The sequence below is a fragment of the Ptiloglossa arizonensis genome, chromosome 1 (assembly GCF_051014685.1).
Source record: "Ptiloglossa arizonensis isolate GNS036 chromosome 1, iyPtiAriz1_principal, whole genome shotgun sequence".
In the NCBI taxonomy this organism is placed as follows: Eukaryota; Metazoa; Arthropoda; class Insecta; order Hymenoptera; family Colletidae; genus Ptiloglossa; species Ptiloglossa arizonensis.
In genome coordinates this window covers 19,179,603-19,195,535 of record NC_135048.1, presented here as the reverse complement: position 1 = coordinate 19,195,535, position 15,933 = coordinate 19,179,603, and the positions used below count along the sequence as shown (strand labels likewise).

The window sequence follows — 15,933 nt, the reverse complement described above, 5'->3', positions numbered from 1 at the left end:
CGATTGAAAAGATAGAGATCGTTATCTCTTGGTAGTTTACTTCCAATTGCTGGATGACAACGTAGAACGAATGACACGATTGGAATGAACGAGGTTGTTACATCTTCGTACTTTATTTCCAATCGTTAGATGACAACGTAGAATGAGTGTTACGATTGAAAAGATAGAGATCGTTACATCTTGGTAGTTTACTTCCAATTGCTGGATGACAACGTAGAATGAATCACACGATTGGAGAGACGGGGATTGTTACACCTTGGAAGTTCATTTTCAATTGAACATTGTTCAATTGAACTATGTATTAACATAGAGGTGAATATTACGAAAGACAATGTAAAATTCAATATTGAAATTAAATTGGTATTTTTCGATTATATTTTTACTGGATCGATCTTTCGGGCATTTCAATATCAGCCGATGATTCGGAACGAATGAATCCATCGGATCGATGATCGTTCTTGGTAACATATAATTGTTCGTGTTACGATAACTTAAAGTGGCTCGATTTATTTTATCTCCGTTCGTGGAGTTCGATATCGAAACTATATTCGGCTACATCGAACAACACTTTCAAAAAGACGGAGCTGATCGCTTTCTCGAAAGTAACATTTCCCTACGCACAAAGATACACTTTCGTTACACCTACACGCGTGAGTCAACTACGAAAGTAACGAAAAACGAATACATGTATAGGCATAGAGATGATCGTCCGTCTGGACAATTGTACAAAGACGGAAGTTATTGATCGTTAAATTTAAAATTCTTTCAACTTCCATTCTCGTATTTTCCTACGTTTCTCCCCGTATTGTTCGACGATAATTATTTCGCAAGATTTTTCAATTCGAAGTTCTTTCCTTTGAGTATTTCCCAGAAACCTCGGTTTCGACTAATCGTAGAATAAATTTGTTACCCCGATCGTTTTGGTTAAGGTTTGGCGAGTTTATCAGCTTTCCGACGCGTAACGAAAACAGCTATCTCGAAAATAACTCGATCGTTCTTGGCCAGTATGACAACATTTTCTTTTAGCAACATTTGTATAGGTACGACGTGTCGTAAACATCACCGACGAGAGCAGTGCGTCGGATGCAAGTCCCGTGCTCGGTTTCACCGATCCACGGGCCTTCCCTTAAATATTTGTAAACTCTTTCCCGCGCGTGATGCACGAGGACCGTGGCACGCCGTGGAAAATCCCCGTAGTTGCCAAACTTGCGTCATCTCGAACTTCGAGGAAAAATTGCCACTTTGGCAGCCCACACCGTGACGAGACCTCAATGGAGGAAGCACGGTGAGCGTTAACGAGGTAACAAAGAACACGGTCGAGAGTCGCTCCATCTTTAGCTTCGACACGGTCCATTTTTAAGTCCTCGTGTAATCCAATTTCAGTTGCGTAGACGGTCCATCCAAACGTGACACAGTTCATGACCAAGTTCCAAGAATCGTGACTCACGCGGTTCGGCTTCGATCTTGTATAGTTTTAGGTGAATCGCTATTACGAATATTTGTATAAATTTCAACGTTGAATTTTAAATAAATCCGAAATTAGAATCGTTGGCGATTTTCCCTCGGCGAAACGGCAAAATTTTACAAATTCCTGACCAACCGGTTTCGATCGTAGACATTAATCGTATTCGAAATTTTCGTTGCATTTCATTCTCTTTCGCGCCAGACACGTCTCTCGAAAATACACCCGTGCTCAATTTTCGTTCATAATTTTTGCTACATCGAGATTTACCTCGACTGTAATAAAATTACCAATTTGATTCTTCTCTTTGGATTCTTTTCATCTTTGTTTTCAAAAATACCACAAAAGTACAATTCGATAAAATAATGCCACGAAATACTGAAGCGACTACGTGTATTTTAATTCCGATGATTTATAAATGTTACAAGTGAGTGACTTTCAATTTGAATTTACACTTTGATTAAATTCACACCTTGACTGTAACAGAGACATGTAGAGTTGCTATCGAACGTGAAATATTTTATAGTAATTACGTGTATTTCAATTCCGACGATTTATAAATATTACAAGTGAGTGACTTTCAATTTGAATTTACATTTTGATTAAATTCACACCTTGACTGTAACAGAGACATATAGAGTTGCTATCGAACGTGAAATATTTTATAGTAATTACGTGTATTTCAATTCTGATGATTTCTAAATATTACAAGTGAGTGACTTTCAATTTGAATTTACATTTTGATTAAATTCACACCTTGACTGTAACAGAGACATATAGAGTTGCTATCGAACGAGAAATATTTTATAGTAATTACGTGTATTTCAATTCCGACGATTTGTAAATATTACGAGTGAGTGACTTCTAACGTGAAGTTACACTTTGATCAAGTTCACGCTTCGACTCTAACAGAGACGTATATAGTCTTCCGTCGACCATCGAATTTCGAGGGAAGATTTCGTCCGCTAAAGTAAGCGCCAAGAGAATTGGCCCATCGAGGCCATTTCCCCTCCAGCGAAAATCTCTTCCAGGTTTTACCTCCACTACTACGGAATCGCTGGGAGCTTCGATTGTCTTTAGCCGCATGAATAGACGCGTTCGACTTATAGGAGCGTGGTACAACCTCCTTCGATTTCTGACTGCCACTGAAATCCACTCGCCTATCTCATTCACTTTTACATTTACATTCTTATCTTCGCTTGGACCAGACGGCCCCCTATCCAGGTGCATTCGACGATCGATACTCGATACTCGATAGCGTATTTTAGAAGTAAAAACATCTTACGTATACACGCACGATATCGTACCGTGGGATCCATTCATTATATTTACTTGGAATTTGCAATAATCTAGAGCACTCGAGAATAATCTAGTACCAACGTTACACGGACGATACAAAATTTGTATTATCAGTTATTTTACATTACCGCTTACGATTCATTCGCGTAAAAGATAAAATGTACGCTCGGGTTAAAATTAAGTTTCGAAGGAAAGCTTTAACTGGTACGAATTTGCTAACAATTCTCATCGTTCGTTTCTAACTGTAATTATCACTTGATGTCGATAAACGGAATTCGATCGCGATAGATTATTTTTAACCAATGTTACACGGAGTATTTTAAGATCGATCGATCGTGATAAAAATAGCCGATCGATAACATTACTCGCGATTACAATAACCGGATTCCATTGTACACGTGACTGTTACAATCTGTGTAGTTTTACACGCTCGACAATGAATTTATACATTAAGAGATTTGTAATTGGTTCACGGTTCGATTGTAACGTACATACTGAGATGTTTATCGATCATCAAATGTCAAGGTAGAGATAGGTAGATAAACTTACTGGAAAAATTCCCTAGCACACCCACGTCGAAATGTACACCGTCCCACGTCCCTTTTCTCCTCCCTTATCTCTTTTCCAGTTTCACCGTTCTTTTCCCCAAAGAGTAGTGCTCAATAAAGTACAACCTGGAACTTACAAATTCGTACAGTCCCAAGAGGGACTGTATCGTGTGACATCAATGGAAGATTTTAGATATGCACAACAGTTGAACGTTTCAACTGTTCCACAAAAGGAGATAAACTATGCGAAAGACATTTTCCAGATAACTCGATAGAGAACGAGAAAAAATTGTAAAGTATATAACGATAAAAACGCCATGGTCGAACCCGACAAGATCTGCGGGGTAAAAATGTTTAGTATGCATCGAAGTAATCGGATGCAAGATTATTTATTTAAATGTCTGTGGTATGCGTACCTGTTGCGCGGTATCTCGTGTACGAGGTTCTTCCAAACATTATAGTACTTATGAATAAGTGAGCAGGTGCTCGTTTCGTGTTTCGAAAGCAACGCGTGTAAAAATGTATACTACTGTTTCCGTCGGAGAAAAATGCCGATGTGCATTCTTCTCAGGTGCGAAGTATACATTGCAACAGACGCGAGAAAAATTTTCTTCGTATCGAAGATAACGCATAAAATTAACGTATAGCGATTTACTCAGGATGTTTATTCATTTGGACAGTTACATTTTTTTTTTTTTTTTTTAATTTTATTCTATAATTCAAATTCTAATTTCCATTCAACGAGTAACGAACGAAAAAATAGATTATGTTTTATTTGTTATTCGAAACTTTTATCTCGAGAGAATGTTTCACCCATGTCTGCCGGATAATAATTAGACAACAACTGATATTGTCTGCTCGTTAAGACCGACATGCCCCTTAATGATTAAAACGTCGAGATTAATTATTTTGTAATAAATTTTAATCCCGCTATACCGTATTGTACTATGTAATTAACCGCTTCTTTGACACTGATTAATTTCCCTTATAATCGGAGCAATGTGCACAATTCGTTCCTTGGACAAATGAACTTTTACAATTTTGAAACCAAGAAAATCGTGTTCTTTACACTGCAACGAACATTCTTGTTTAAATTCTAGAAAACGTCGATTTGTTCGTAACGTATTCGCAAAGTGACGACGAAAGACATCGTTACAGGCGATCAGAATATTGCACAAAGTTATAAATGATACGTGCATAAATTTCGACAGAAAATAGTCCGAAATTGCTGGCACAAACTTCCTTCTACACCATCGAAAATCGTGTTAGTAATGCATCGATCGATATCGAGTGCAAAATTACTTGCGTGTTTTCACTCAATCTCGTTTTTGATGTCAACTATACCCAACATCGTGAACCAGAAAAATTCTACCCAGAAAGTAACATACTAAATGAGAAGTTTTCCTAAAAAAATAATCAATCGGCAAGAAAACGCGAATTTGTACCGTTAAACGGAAAAGTTAGAATTATTAATCTCGCCAAGGAGTATTCGTCTTCCTACGTTCAGAAAACTCTGAAAAATGGTGTAACGATAGATCCACGGGAAAAAAAGCTTTCAAGAAAATGGGAAACCGATATAATGCAGAGAGGTGTTGCTATAAAAAAGAAAACATACGAACTGATTAACAAATGGATATACGATCGATTCTACGAACCAGACGAGAGAGTAGGCAACGTTTAACGAGCGGATTGATTCAACCGTGGGTTACAATTGCTGGTGAACAATTTTAATCAAAAATATTGAAACTTCGATTGAAATTCAAGTAGAAGATTGGACGATGAGAAGTCACGAGGTGTGTAAAATCGTGGAACGGATCGTTTGATTCGTTTATAATATCGAAAGAGGGGGAACACGATTTAGAAACCCCGGTCTTTACGAGTCTCCACTGATACTGTCATTCCGTGCAAGTAATACGGAATGACAAGTAACGACGCGGTATTGACGCGTATCCGGATATTCTGATATCGGAGCGTCGGTATCGGCGGATGGAGGGGATACACTGTCATTTGTAATGATCGTGCGAGGGCGTGCGCGTCATTACGCCATTATTACTCGGTTCGAACTGTAGAACCGTGATGGAATGTTGTGTCACCGTTAGTAGCAAGCACCCCGAGTGCAAAGTCCCCGCAACTGAGACCTCTTCCAGGGTAGCGAGAAGATGTTTTTGACGACAAGTTGCTAGGAGTTTCGTCGAAACGTACGAGGTTCTTTCAGAATTGTACATCGACTATCTCGCACCAATAAAACAAAAAGAAACTCTCTTCCCCTTTTGAAATGTATTATCCCACGGTGGATTCGTCGCTCTCTCGTTTCGGAACCAATCTTCGCCCGACCTTGCGAAACTTTTACCAAACTTTCGTTAGTTATTACTCTTTTTTACGAATTAAAAAACAATTTTCTCACACGGTGAACTTTTTACCCGATATACGTTTCCTACCCTTCGTTCGCATTTCGTTTGGTTACGGTTCGTTCTAATATCTTCTCTGAATAACTTAATTTCAGGTTTCTTTTTTCTTTTTTGTATTATAAAATACATGTTATACCTGAGAAGGATATTGTATTAGATTGTTCGGATAGTCATTTCGTTTTTTTTTTTTTTTTTTTTTGGTGAAAATGAAACGCGATTTTTTTAGAGAGTATAAACATTTTATTGAATTATATATTCTCCATTTTGAAAAACGAAATTACTTTCCGAGCAACCCAATAACAACACCGAATTGTACTTCTAATTAGAAGTCCTTCGATTGTTCGGTTTGGTAAGGGCGAGAGGTTGGACAATCGAGGGATTTTTTCTCTTAGGAGAATTGGTATAAATAAACACATTAGCGCAATGGATACCATTTTTAGAGCATAATACGTGCCTTGTAACTTATTTCTATAAGTTTTTAACATATCACGGTTTCTTCTTCCGTATCTAACGGTTGGTAAGTTTTTAAAACCCTTCGTAACTTATAAACAAGTTTGTTATAGCACGAATATTGAATATTTCCCGACTTTTAACATCGTGTTTCGAGAGACACATATTTACACATACTTTTACATTCTTCGCGTTAACGCGTCGTGTCATTAATTATTAAACGTTGCATCGATTAACATCGATCGTTACATTAAGTTATGTAAATATTTGGCGTTACTTAGTGTCACACAGAACGGTTACCTTTTTGTATTATATACAAACAACTGGTTTATCACTGAATAGATGTAAAACAATTCGATATATTATGCATTGCTACTTATCTTGTGTAAAAATGTAATTCGCCTTGTTGTCGTACCTACGAAGTTTTTCTCGAGTGTGCTTTGCGTTTGAGATGCTGTTCCCGTTCAGTGTGCTGTTTAAATTCACAAGGTTGGCTTTGTAAGTATTATACTTCCTTAGCTTGATTTCCATACCAAGAAAACTACGCGAATAGCAACTTGCAACTTTGGATGTCTCCTTCTTCCGCCCACTCGAGATAAAACAGAGGAAAGCTATTCTCGAGTGGAAAGAAAAATACAAGGGGTGTATCCCTGACAACTCGTGTCCAAATATTTAACAACAACAACGGACAAACTGTACAATGCCACAATGCTATTCCAAGCGAAATTGACCAGTAAATGGAGCACAATCTCGAATTTTGTTCAAATTTGAATACGTCGTGTCTTTATCGATATTCGAATATATCATCGATATTAAATATACACATCTCGAAGAAACGTTCCAAACGGTGAATTTCGCCTCTGTTTAAAAAATAGCGTCACATTTGTTAAAAAAAAATCAAGCTTTTAGAAGCTGGTATCGAAGACATTGTAACATCGAATAAAAATATTTACGATCGTTTATTGTTCGTTATTGTTTGCAGGAAAAAATGTTGAATTTTGAAACAGTGGGGAGCACAGTCCCATTTGTCCATTTTAATTAACTTATCACCGACCAGTTAGGGCTGCATTCGGAGGCTAGCTTTCCAAATTGCGTGAGGAAATATCTATAATTAACTTCCAAGTATCACACCCATTTGCGTACTCCCCTAACAGTCCACCGTATCCCTTCCCATAGAATTAGGGCAATCCAAACGAATGAGAACCTACCGAACATTCCGCGTTTTGTTCCATAAAATTTTCACCTCGATAAACGTAAGGGTAGCTCGAACGAATCAACATCCTCGTTCGTTCGATGATTGTTCATTCTCGAGTTACGACAAATTAATTTACCACGAATTTACAACGATTCGTTGCATCAACAGATCGAACAATCCTCTTTCTGTGCAACTTCTCGCATCGCACTCGCGATTGGTAAACCAATCGTAGGCCAGGAAACAGGTAAATATTGATTAAACAATCCCAGACTACGCCACGTCTGCCTTCGTTTAGATTTGCACTTGAACGACTACGTCACGCCTAGACTACGTTCACCGAGTATTCGTTTCGCGCCAAAATTATAATTACACGTTTCGAAAATTTCGTCGATTCGAAGTCCGATTACTTTCTCTTAAACTGTGTAATATTATTCGTGAAATAATGAAAAATTTAACGGATGGTTGAAACGCAACTATAACGAGTATGCTAAACGTAAAAAATTAGGAGTGTTGGTTCTTTCTAATCAATTATTTCATCACTATTCTCGGATGAAATATAATACAATGGCGGGATCTTTTCATCGAATTCGAATCTGTTCGTTTTGTGTTTCGTATGGACGAATAATTCTCTTTCAGTCTTTCGTGATACGTTCTTTATGTACGTCGGAGAATTTCTTTCGTGTCTTAAAATTTTTTTCCGAAATAGCAGGTTTGCGTTTCTCCTCTTTCGTTCTCGAACCGATTCTCCATAAACAACATTCGAGTGACTCCTGTTGCAATTTCTCGAGCAGCAATTTTCGGTGTTTCGTGACACTCGGACCGAGTAATAAGTGTAATTCCACGTGGCCCTTTTTTATCAGAAATAAGCTGCGGTCTACCATTTCCCGAAGAAATTGACGCACTACCGTAAGCTTTCTTTTATTTTCGCAATTATCGTATGACTCACGCTGAATTCTTTTCGTAGTTTACCACAGTGATAAACTTTTATCGCCCAAAGAAACGATACTGTTTCTTTTGCCCTCGTTAAGATGTATCATCTTAAATTACGCCGAACAAATTACAAACCGATGAATTACTGTGCACCCCCCATCATTTATTCACTGTTTTATACGTTTCTGACGAAGCATATCAAATTATGAACAATCCTTAGAATCTCTATTGGCTGTTTTTTAAATATTCATTATCAATACTAATGAAAATAAACTGCCACGTTTCGAGATTCACATTGTAATTATTAATACCTCGTCTTTACCGATCGATTAAAAAATTAGTTTCCATTTGTTCATTATAGAATATTTAATCGTACAATTCAAATTCTAATTTTTGTTCAAATAATAACCGATGAAAAGAACTGTATATCCTTCATTCGTTATTATTCGTACGTAAAAATATTGTTCATCTCTGGTTACTGCTAAACGTTTCTCTGCAAGGAGACTTGTTTTCCATTTTATGCCCTTACTCGAAATAGGAAACGGCGAATACGTATAGATATTTATTTGTAAATATGTTTAAAAAAAAAAGTGGCCGATAAAAATGGGGAGCAGGTGTCTCGTTCTGTGTGCTAGCGCGCGTATGTATTTTATTGTACTCTCTTCGAGGAAGAGAACGATGACAAAGAAATCGTACAAGAGGAGAACGACGAATTGTTTTACGAATAATATTCTACAGTTTAAGAGAAAGTAATTGGGCTTTAAATCGACGAAATTTTCTAAAAGAAGTATCATCAGTGTCGGTTGAGTCGAGTCCGCCTCCAGTCGCAGTCTGCGAAGAAATTTGAAAATTTTAATTCGCGAAATGCTCGACATCGAAGACAGCCCGAGAAAAGGGCGATAAATTGTGTCACATCCCCAGACGCGTAGATCCGCCACTAGTTTCTTCCAGCACCGACAGATCTCGCTTCTATCCTCGTTTCCACCAAGAAAGAGAGCAGCGAATTAAACCGACGAGCCGTAAAGTAGCAAGTACGGTTTTAAAAATATTTTTATTACCGAAAAACAGAGATTTACTTTTCCAAGTAGGAAAAAAACCGAAGTCGCTATTATCTCGAAGAGGAAAAAAATGAAAAATAATGGAAAACTTATTTTTCATCGTTTATAGGTAAAAGTAACACCAAGAACATTTCGTATTGACGGAAACAAAGAAGGAATTAATACGCTACGTAAAGTATACGTGTAACGGATTAAATTGAAAATTTTTGAAAAATCACACCGGGGAGATTTGCAAAAGAGATAAATTTTCCACCTCGCTTTAAAGTATTTCAATGGCGTGCATATGGTATTACAAAAGGTACATTTTATATCCTTTCAATTCGGAATGGCAAATGAAGTAAATATAACCTATAAATCGATGTTTCATCCTCAGTTGAAATTGTAATTTCGAAATTTCGCTTCACAATTTAATGAACTTTTGTACCTTCGAACGAAAAAAATAATATTTTGAAAATTTAAATAACGGGAACAATGTGCTTTTTTACCAGTGGAAATTATACCTCGACGTGAAAGTATAAATGTAATTTGTAACAAATGAGTAACTGATATCATTTTCGATCGCGGTTTTTAAACTCTACACCATTGCGCGCAAATACGTATTCTTACGCTTAAAAATAGGCAAAATTTGTATCCTTGTAAATAGAAATTTCGAGAAACCGATTAAAAAAAAAAAAGAAAAAGTTTTTCATTCGTTACTCGTTGAACAAAAATTGAAATTTGAAATATTTTACATTGGTTTTATTCGTTACCTTTATTCGAATAAAATTTTACTGGCTCAGAGAATGTCGAAACGTTTGTAGGAAGTACGATTTTAGTGTGCACCCGGCTTTAGCTACCTCGTTACATGTGTTGCATACGTCCACACGCGGCATTATATACAACTTGCGAAACATGCTTCTCTCATCCTGCGCGTCTAGGACAGGAACCATCAGCTGTAGCTCTACTGGAGTATCTGGTGGTTCTGAGACAAAATGCAAGCTTTTTTTGTCAGAAAAAAACTCGAACCTAACCCAGACCCAACCCTCTCCTTTTTCCCCGGTTGCTCCGCATACTCTAATACCGTAAATCCTACCTGAGGGCACGGTTGGCGGATGCGGAAGCAAGAACGCAACAACGAACTACCGGGACGACCATAATTTCCACCAGAGATACGAAGAATTTTATTAGGATAAAAACAATTATTTATTTCCAAGGTTTACTCGATAAACCGTTATTTGGATAAATTTTCATTCGTTCAACGCGAAATGTATTTTGTATAATTTGGATCGTAGTTTTTATTGAACAAATCACGGTTTAAATATTACGTATTTATTCGTTACCGGTTGATTTTTCTCATTATACAAATCTCCGATTTCCGGGACTTTACAATGATCGATGAATGTACGAGTGCTCGATAGATCAAGAATTTATTATTTCTTGTTTATTCGATTACTAAATAATATTAAATAAATTGCAAGAAGACGCAAGTCCGCCGCGGTATTTTTGTTGTATGCATTTATTTTTGTGCACTCTTTTAGTAACATCCGTATAAAAAGTCTTAATTTAAAAATGTGAATTCTAAATTCGGTAAAAATGTTTGAAACGTAAATACAGTTTCGAAGCATGTTAGAAAAATAATTATTTAATTTGGCATTCGCCGAAAGTTTCCTTTCATTTCAGTAGGAAATTTAGGGTCCGCGCGAAGATGAAATTTGAGAAACGCGAGAGACGAAATTTTTGTAAAAACTTTTTCGAAATTGATATTACGACGGACAATATTTTCCAACAAAGTTGGCGGTGGTTACATTCGAAGAGATTTCGCGCGACACGGCTGTTACTATTGGCGTGCCGCGATCACTCAACTCGCTTGTGACTAGTCGCAGTGTTTTGTTTTCTACAATCCACGAGCCATTGGAAGAGACAAATTATAGTCAGTTTCTGATCCCCTACATAATATATAAGATCCCTCTTTACTGTCCGTAATGCTCATAGAACAGTGACTAGGACTGACAGTGAGCATACTACCACGATTGATTACAATTTGTCGCTTTCAATGACTCGTGGGTCACTGAAACAAAACATCACGTCCCGCGATCCCCATATTCGAAGTCGCTTCCATCGATCGTACGTTGCTGGAACAAAAAGCAAGCCGAGTATTCGCACGACGCCACTAGCGACAGCCGTGTCGCGCGAAATCGCTTCCAATGTAACTATAGCCTGGACAGAACAAAGGAAGTCCTATTGGTTATGGATCTCGTAACTTCGGTCTATTTACCATACGTATTTGATTTTCATCTGTTCCATCTTAATGTCAAACGTTCATTTATTTGATCATTTGAGGTAAAGGTATCTGTTATATTTTCGGATTATACAGTTATTTTTGATGGTACGATATAATATATTATACACAGGTACATCGTACGTCTTATATTTCCTTCAACTTATTCGTTAAAAACAAATGACTTAATTCCCTTATTCTATTTAACACCATTTATAATAATTAAAAAGATATCTATTTCTTCGTATTATAGAAATGAAATTTTCTTAGAACTGTAAGAATATTGGCTAAAACTGAGTTTAATATAGTAAAAAACGATTTAACTGTTGCTTTTATATCAACTATTAAAATCCTTCTTTTTGCCTTTTAGTTATTGCTGTCTATACACGTGAGTGATATTCTTTTCCCGATAGCGTTAATCCACGTCTTGCTGCACAAGTGTGTTATTTCACGCAATTATATATACATTAAAAAATGAAGAAAACAAAAAAGCAAATCTGACGGTCAAAATCGATTTATGTATAAGACGTAATGTAACGGAAAGTAAAAAAGATGATTTCACGAATGAAACGAATCTCTTTTGTATTCTAGGACATTTGTATCTTGGGTATTGCAACGGTTGGAAATTAATTAAATTCTAAATAGTTAAAGAATCTGTCTCAAGGCTCTAAAAATTGTATACTTTTTAAGATTTTCTTTTTGGACAAAGCTATTGAACATATCAATTTCAAATTTTATATATGTACGTATAATTAAATAAAAATTATTCACTATATTTTTACTATAATTTTTGAATACGTATGTATAGATTCCTTATGCTTTGATTAATCGTAAGAATTTTCCACGTACGATTATCTCTCGAAGTACACGTTTTTTTCGCGATTTTTAAAATCCCTGCGATATTGGAGAACGCGTTAACTTCCGCTGACGTAGAAGACGCAATGCTAGAAAATTAAACGAACATTAAATAACCCGAAAAAAGAGTTCTATTTATTTAAGACTGCTTGTGGCTTCTTTTATGGTATATGCTCTTACATGAACAATAAAATTAAAATAAACGGTAGAACGATCGGTATTTCATAAAAATATTTTTAAAGAAATATAAAAATAAGTATATCGCAGAAAAATTATAGCGTATAAAAAGGAGTTTGTCTCTACGGTTACCATAACTTTCTGTAGAGTTTTTATCAGAAATAAAAATATCAAAGAAATTAAATATAAAACCCGAAAATATAGAAAATGGTGGTATCCTAAGTAAAAGTTTAGCTTTTGCACAAAATTTCGCAACTCTTCCAGCAGTAAAAGAAGAACAATGACATTGGATTGATTTGGATAAAAAAAAGAGGAACGTTTACTTTATGTGTGTGTAAAATTTCAAGTCAATCGGTCTATCTGTTCCGAAGATATTATGTCAAAGACTTTGACAAATGGTCTGACAAAAACAGCTTTAAAATTTAACGCACGATGTTATAGTATATAAGGAGTTTAATTCGAAGTTCCGTAATTCCGCCAATTTTTTAAAATTTTACCCCAATATGTTACAATGATATTTTTAAGACTATGATCTTTGAGAAATTGCACGAAAAAGAATCGACATTTTTATATTTCGGAACTAAACACATCCCTTAGCGCCTGACGGACCGGTAACGTAAGGCGAAACACGCCAGGGTGTCCGAGCACCAATACGTATGCGCAGAAAAACAGTGAGAGACCGGGCTAGCGAACTCGTGCTAGGAAAGGAAGGGTAGACAGAACGAAGAAGGGAGGGGCAGGAAACGTGGTGAGGCGTAGTGATGGGCCTAATTCGATCACAATTTGAGTGGCATACTATTAATATACATCCCAGCAATCACTCGATACTATCGAATGAGAATTGAAACGAAACGATTATTCATTTGTCACAGGTAATCGAATATAATTACATTTAATATCAAAGTAACCACCTGAAAACTAAATATACAGCGGCGTAGTGTTAAAAATAAGAAATTTCGCGCGTACCGTGGCTAATAAATATCTTTCGTTTTACCAACTATCAATTCTTTCTATTCGTAACGTACTGAACGATGTAACATTGCATTTGCAATACTACCTTCTCGGGCTCTAAATAGGATCTATGCTATGTATGAAACAATGTGACTGGAAAAGTTTACCGAGCTGTTTTAAACATCGGTTAAAAATCGAATCTCGGTTAACGCGACGCGGTAAACAAGCATCTACGATAAATGAATATACTTGGTCAAACTACCATTGACACTTGCTTACGAGCGCATCGTTCCCATCGCTAGAACAAGGCGTTACTACAGTTGCCAGATCGAGAAAAAGCACGACAAATCGCAGACATTGACTTACCTGGGATCGGGCAGGACGATCTTCTTGCTGGCGCGGGCAGCCGGCGTGCACTTACTCTTCTCCATGGCCATCAGGTAGCTGACGTCGGCCAACACCGCCTCGAGGTCCGCCATTTTCCTCGGTGGTTTCTAAATCTCTCGACGTGAACTCGGCTCACCCTGGAGCTACTTCCTCGATGACACTGGTTCACTGTCGCGACACCGGGTACAACGCGACCGACGCCGACATTCTATTCGAGCGACTTACGTACACTGAAGTTCACGAGGCTGACAACTCCGTCGAGAATCTGCGCGCGATTTCCAGCCGAGGGAACCTCGACTTTCTGTATTTTGCGAGGTTAACGATATCCCTTGCGAACGTACACACTCACCCGCGCAACTGTTCACCGTTCACGCAGGCGACGCGACGTCAATTTCCACCGTATTCATATCGCGAGCTTTTCACACGAAAACGAATAGAACGTGCAGGAGATGTAAGTTTGCACGCGATCATTCACACCAAACGCACTGTACTACGTAGCGTACTCCTTACCGACTGACAGGCAACGAACTCGGAAACCTCGAGCCCGCGCGCACTTGCGCGCTGATTGGTCCGTGCTCGCGCAACGCCTCTGGCGAACTCTTGTGGCGACGCATCCCGAACTCATCACCCGAGGGTTGCGAAGATTAACTAATTTTCGCATGTTTTACATCGATACACATTCCTCCAAGTTTACGAATCTTTCTCTTTACAAACATTCTAACGTCAAAGGTAGACGTCTATTACGTAGATGCTTCTCGCAGGTTCAACTGGCAGTTTCAGGACGAAACGTGAAATCCTTTCCGCCTCCTTCCTTGCGTCTATAAATATTAATTTTAGCTGCCAAATTCTTGGTGATCGCAGCGGCATCTACGATACTCGGCTGGTATTGAATGACACTTCAACGATATGTTTGGAACATACGCACGGTGCTTATTGTTGCTTCAAAACGAAACGAGAACCAAAAATCGAACGTTAAAAGACAGAAAAATGTTGTTTGCTTTGCGATAGAAACATGTGGTAATGCTGTTCGCAAAAAGTGTGGGAAGAAAAAAGATGAAATATCAAATCTGCATTAATGATGCTTATTTTCTGTTAATTTAACCCTTTTTTTCTAACGATGGGATGAAGAGAATTTGTCTTATACAACGCGTATCTTCTAATGTGGAAATTATCGACAAATTAATATAAGATATGCATTAGAAAAACGGTAAAGCTTTGATGTAAAAAGTACAACTTTTTAAAGGAATCATTATTCGTTCAAAGCAAGTGTGAGTAAACAAAACCATGTGCTGCGACAGGGCCGTACTGACGGCGGGCTACTCTCCGGGTACTATCAGATACCATTTAAATCTGACAAAGACCTATTTTTGTTCAAATTAACAATACCAAGTTCAAATCTATTATTCAATTTTTACGTTTTTTTTTCATTTTAATTCTTGCTATGCTGAAACAAACGACTCCACTTTTGCTTATTCATGGAATATAAAATATAAAATTATATTACACGAGACTACGTAAATTTTAGCTTGTGGTTAGATTAATTCAACTATACCCAATTTATAGTGACAGCTACTCGAATTGCAAATTACGGAAATTAAAACTTTCAATGTTTAACACAAAAAAATTATTCAAAGATGTGACAAGGTATTGCTGAAGAATTTCTTTTGGAAGCTGTGATGTATGCAACAACTTTCTAATGGAAACATTTGTCATTTATGCTGCCGTCGTTTCGTGTTTCGATTCAGTGCACATCAGCTTGCAATACACTCCTGGTCGGAACGACTTACCGGCACAGCGAACTAGTAGAATTCAGATCTCGTAACTATACGTTTACATTCACATTGTTTTTCAATTGAACAGAATGGCAATGTCACCTTGTTATTGGGCATTGAGTACTTAAATAAAAACTATTTGTATTTCCCACTTTCTAAATATCTTTTTTATATATTTTACTTT

The 15,933-nt window shown here is 37.2% G+C and overlaps 1 protein-coding gene across 1 annotated transcript in view; it reads right to left on the bottom strand.

Moving 5' to 3' along the window:
* Positions 1-14,555, bottom strand: part of Gprk1 (G protein-coupled receptor kinase 1) — a 69,692-nt gene extending 55,137 nt beyond the window's left edge. Inside the window, exon 1 of the mRNA XM_076318821.1 lies at positions 13,957-14,555. Within this exon, the coding sequence (XP_076174936.1) occupies positions 13,957-14,069 (113 nt within the window). The 5' untranslated portion in view covers positions 14,070-14,555. The remainder of the gene's footprint in view (positions 1-13,956) is intronic.
* Positions 14,556-15,933: the final 1,378 nt, after the last annotated feature.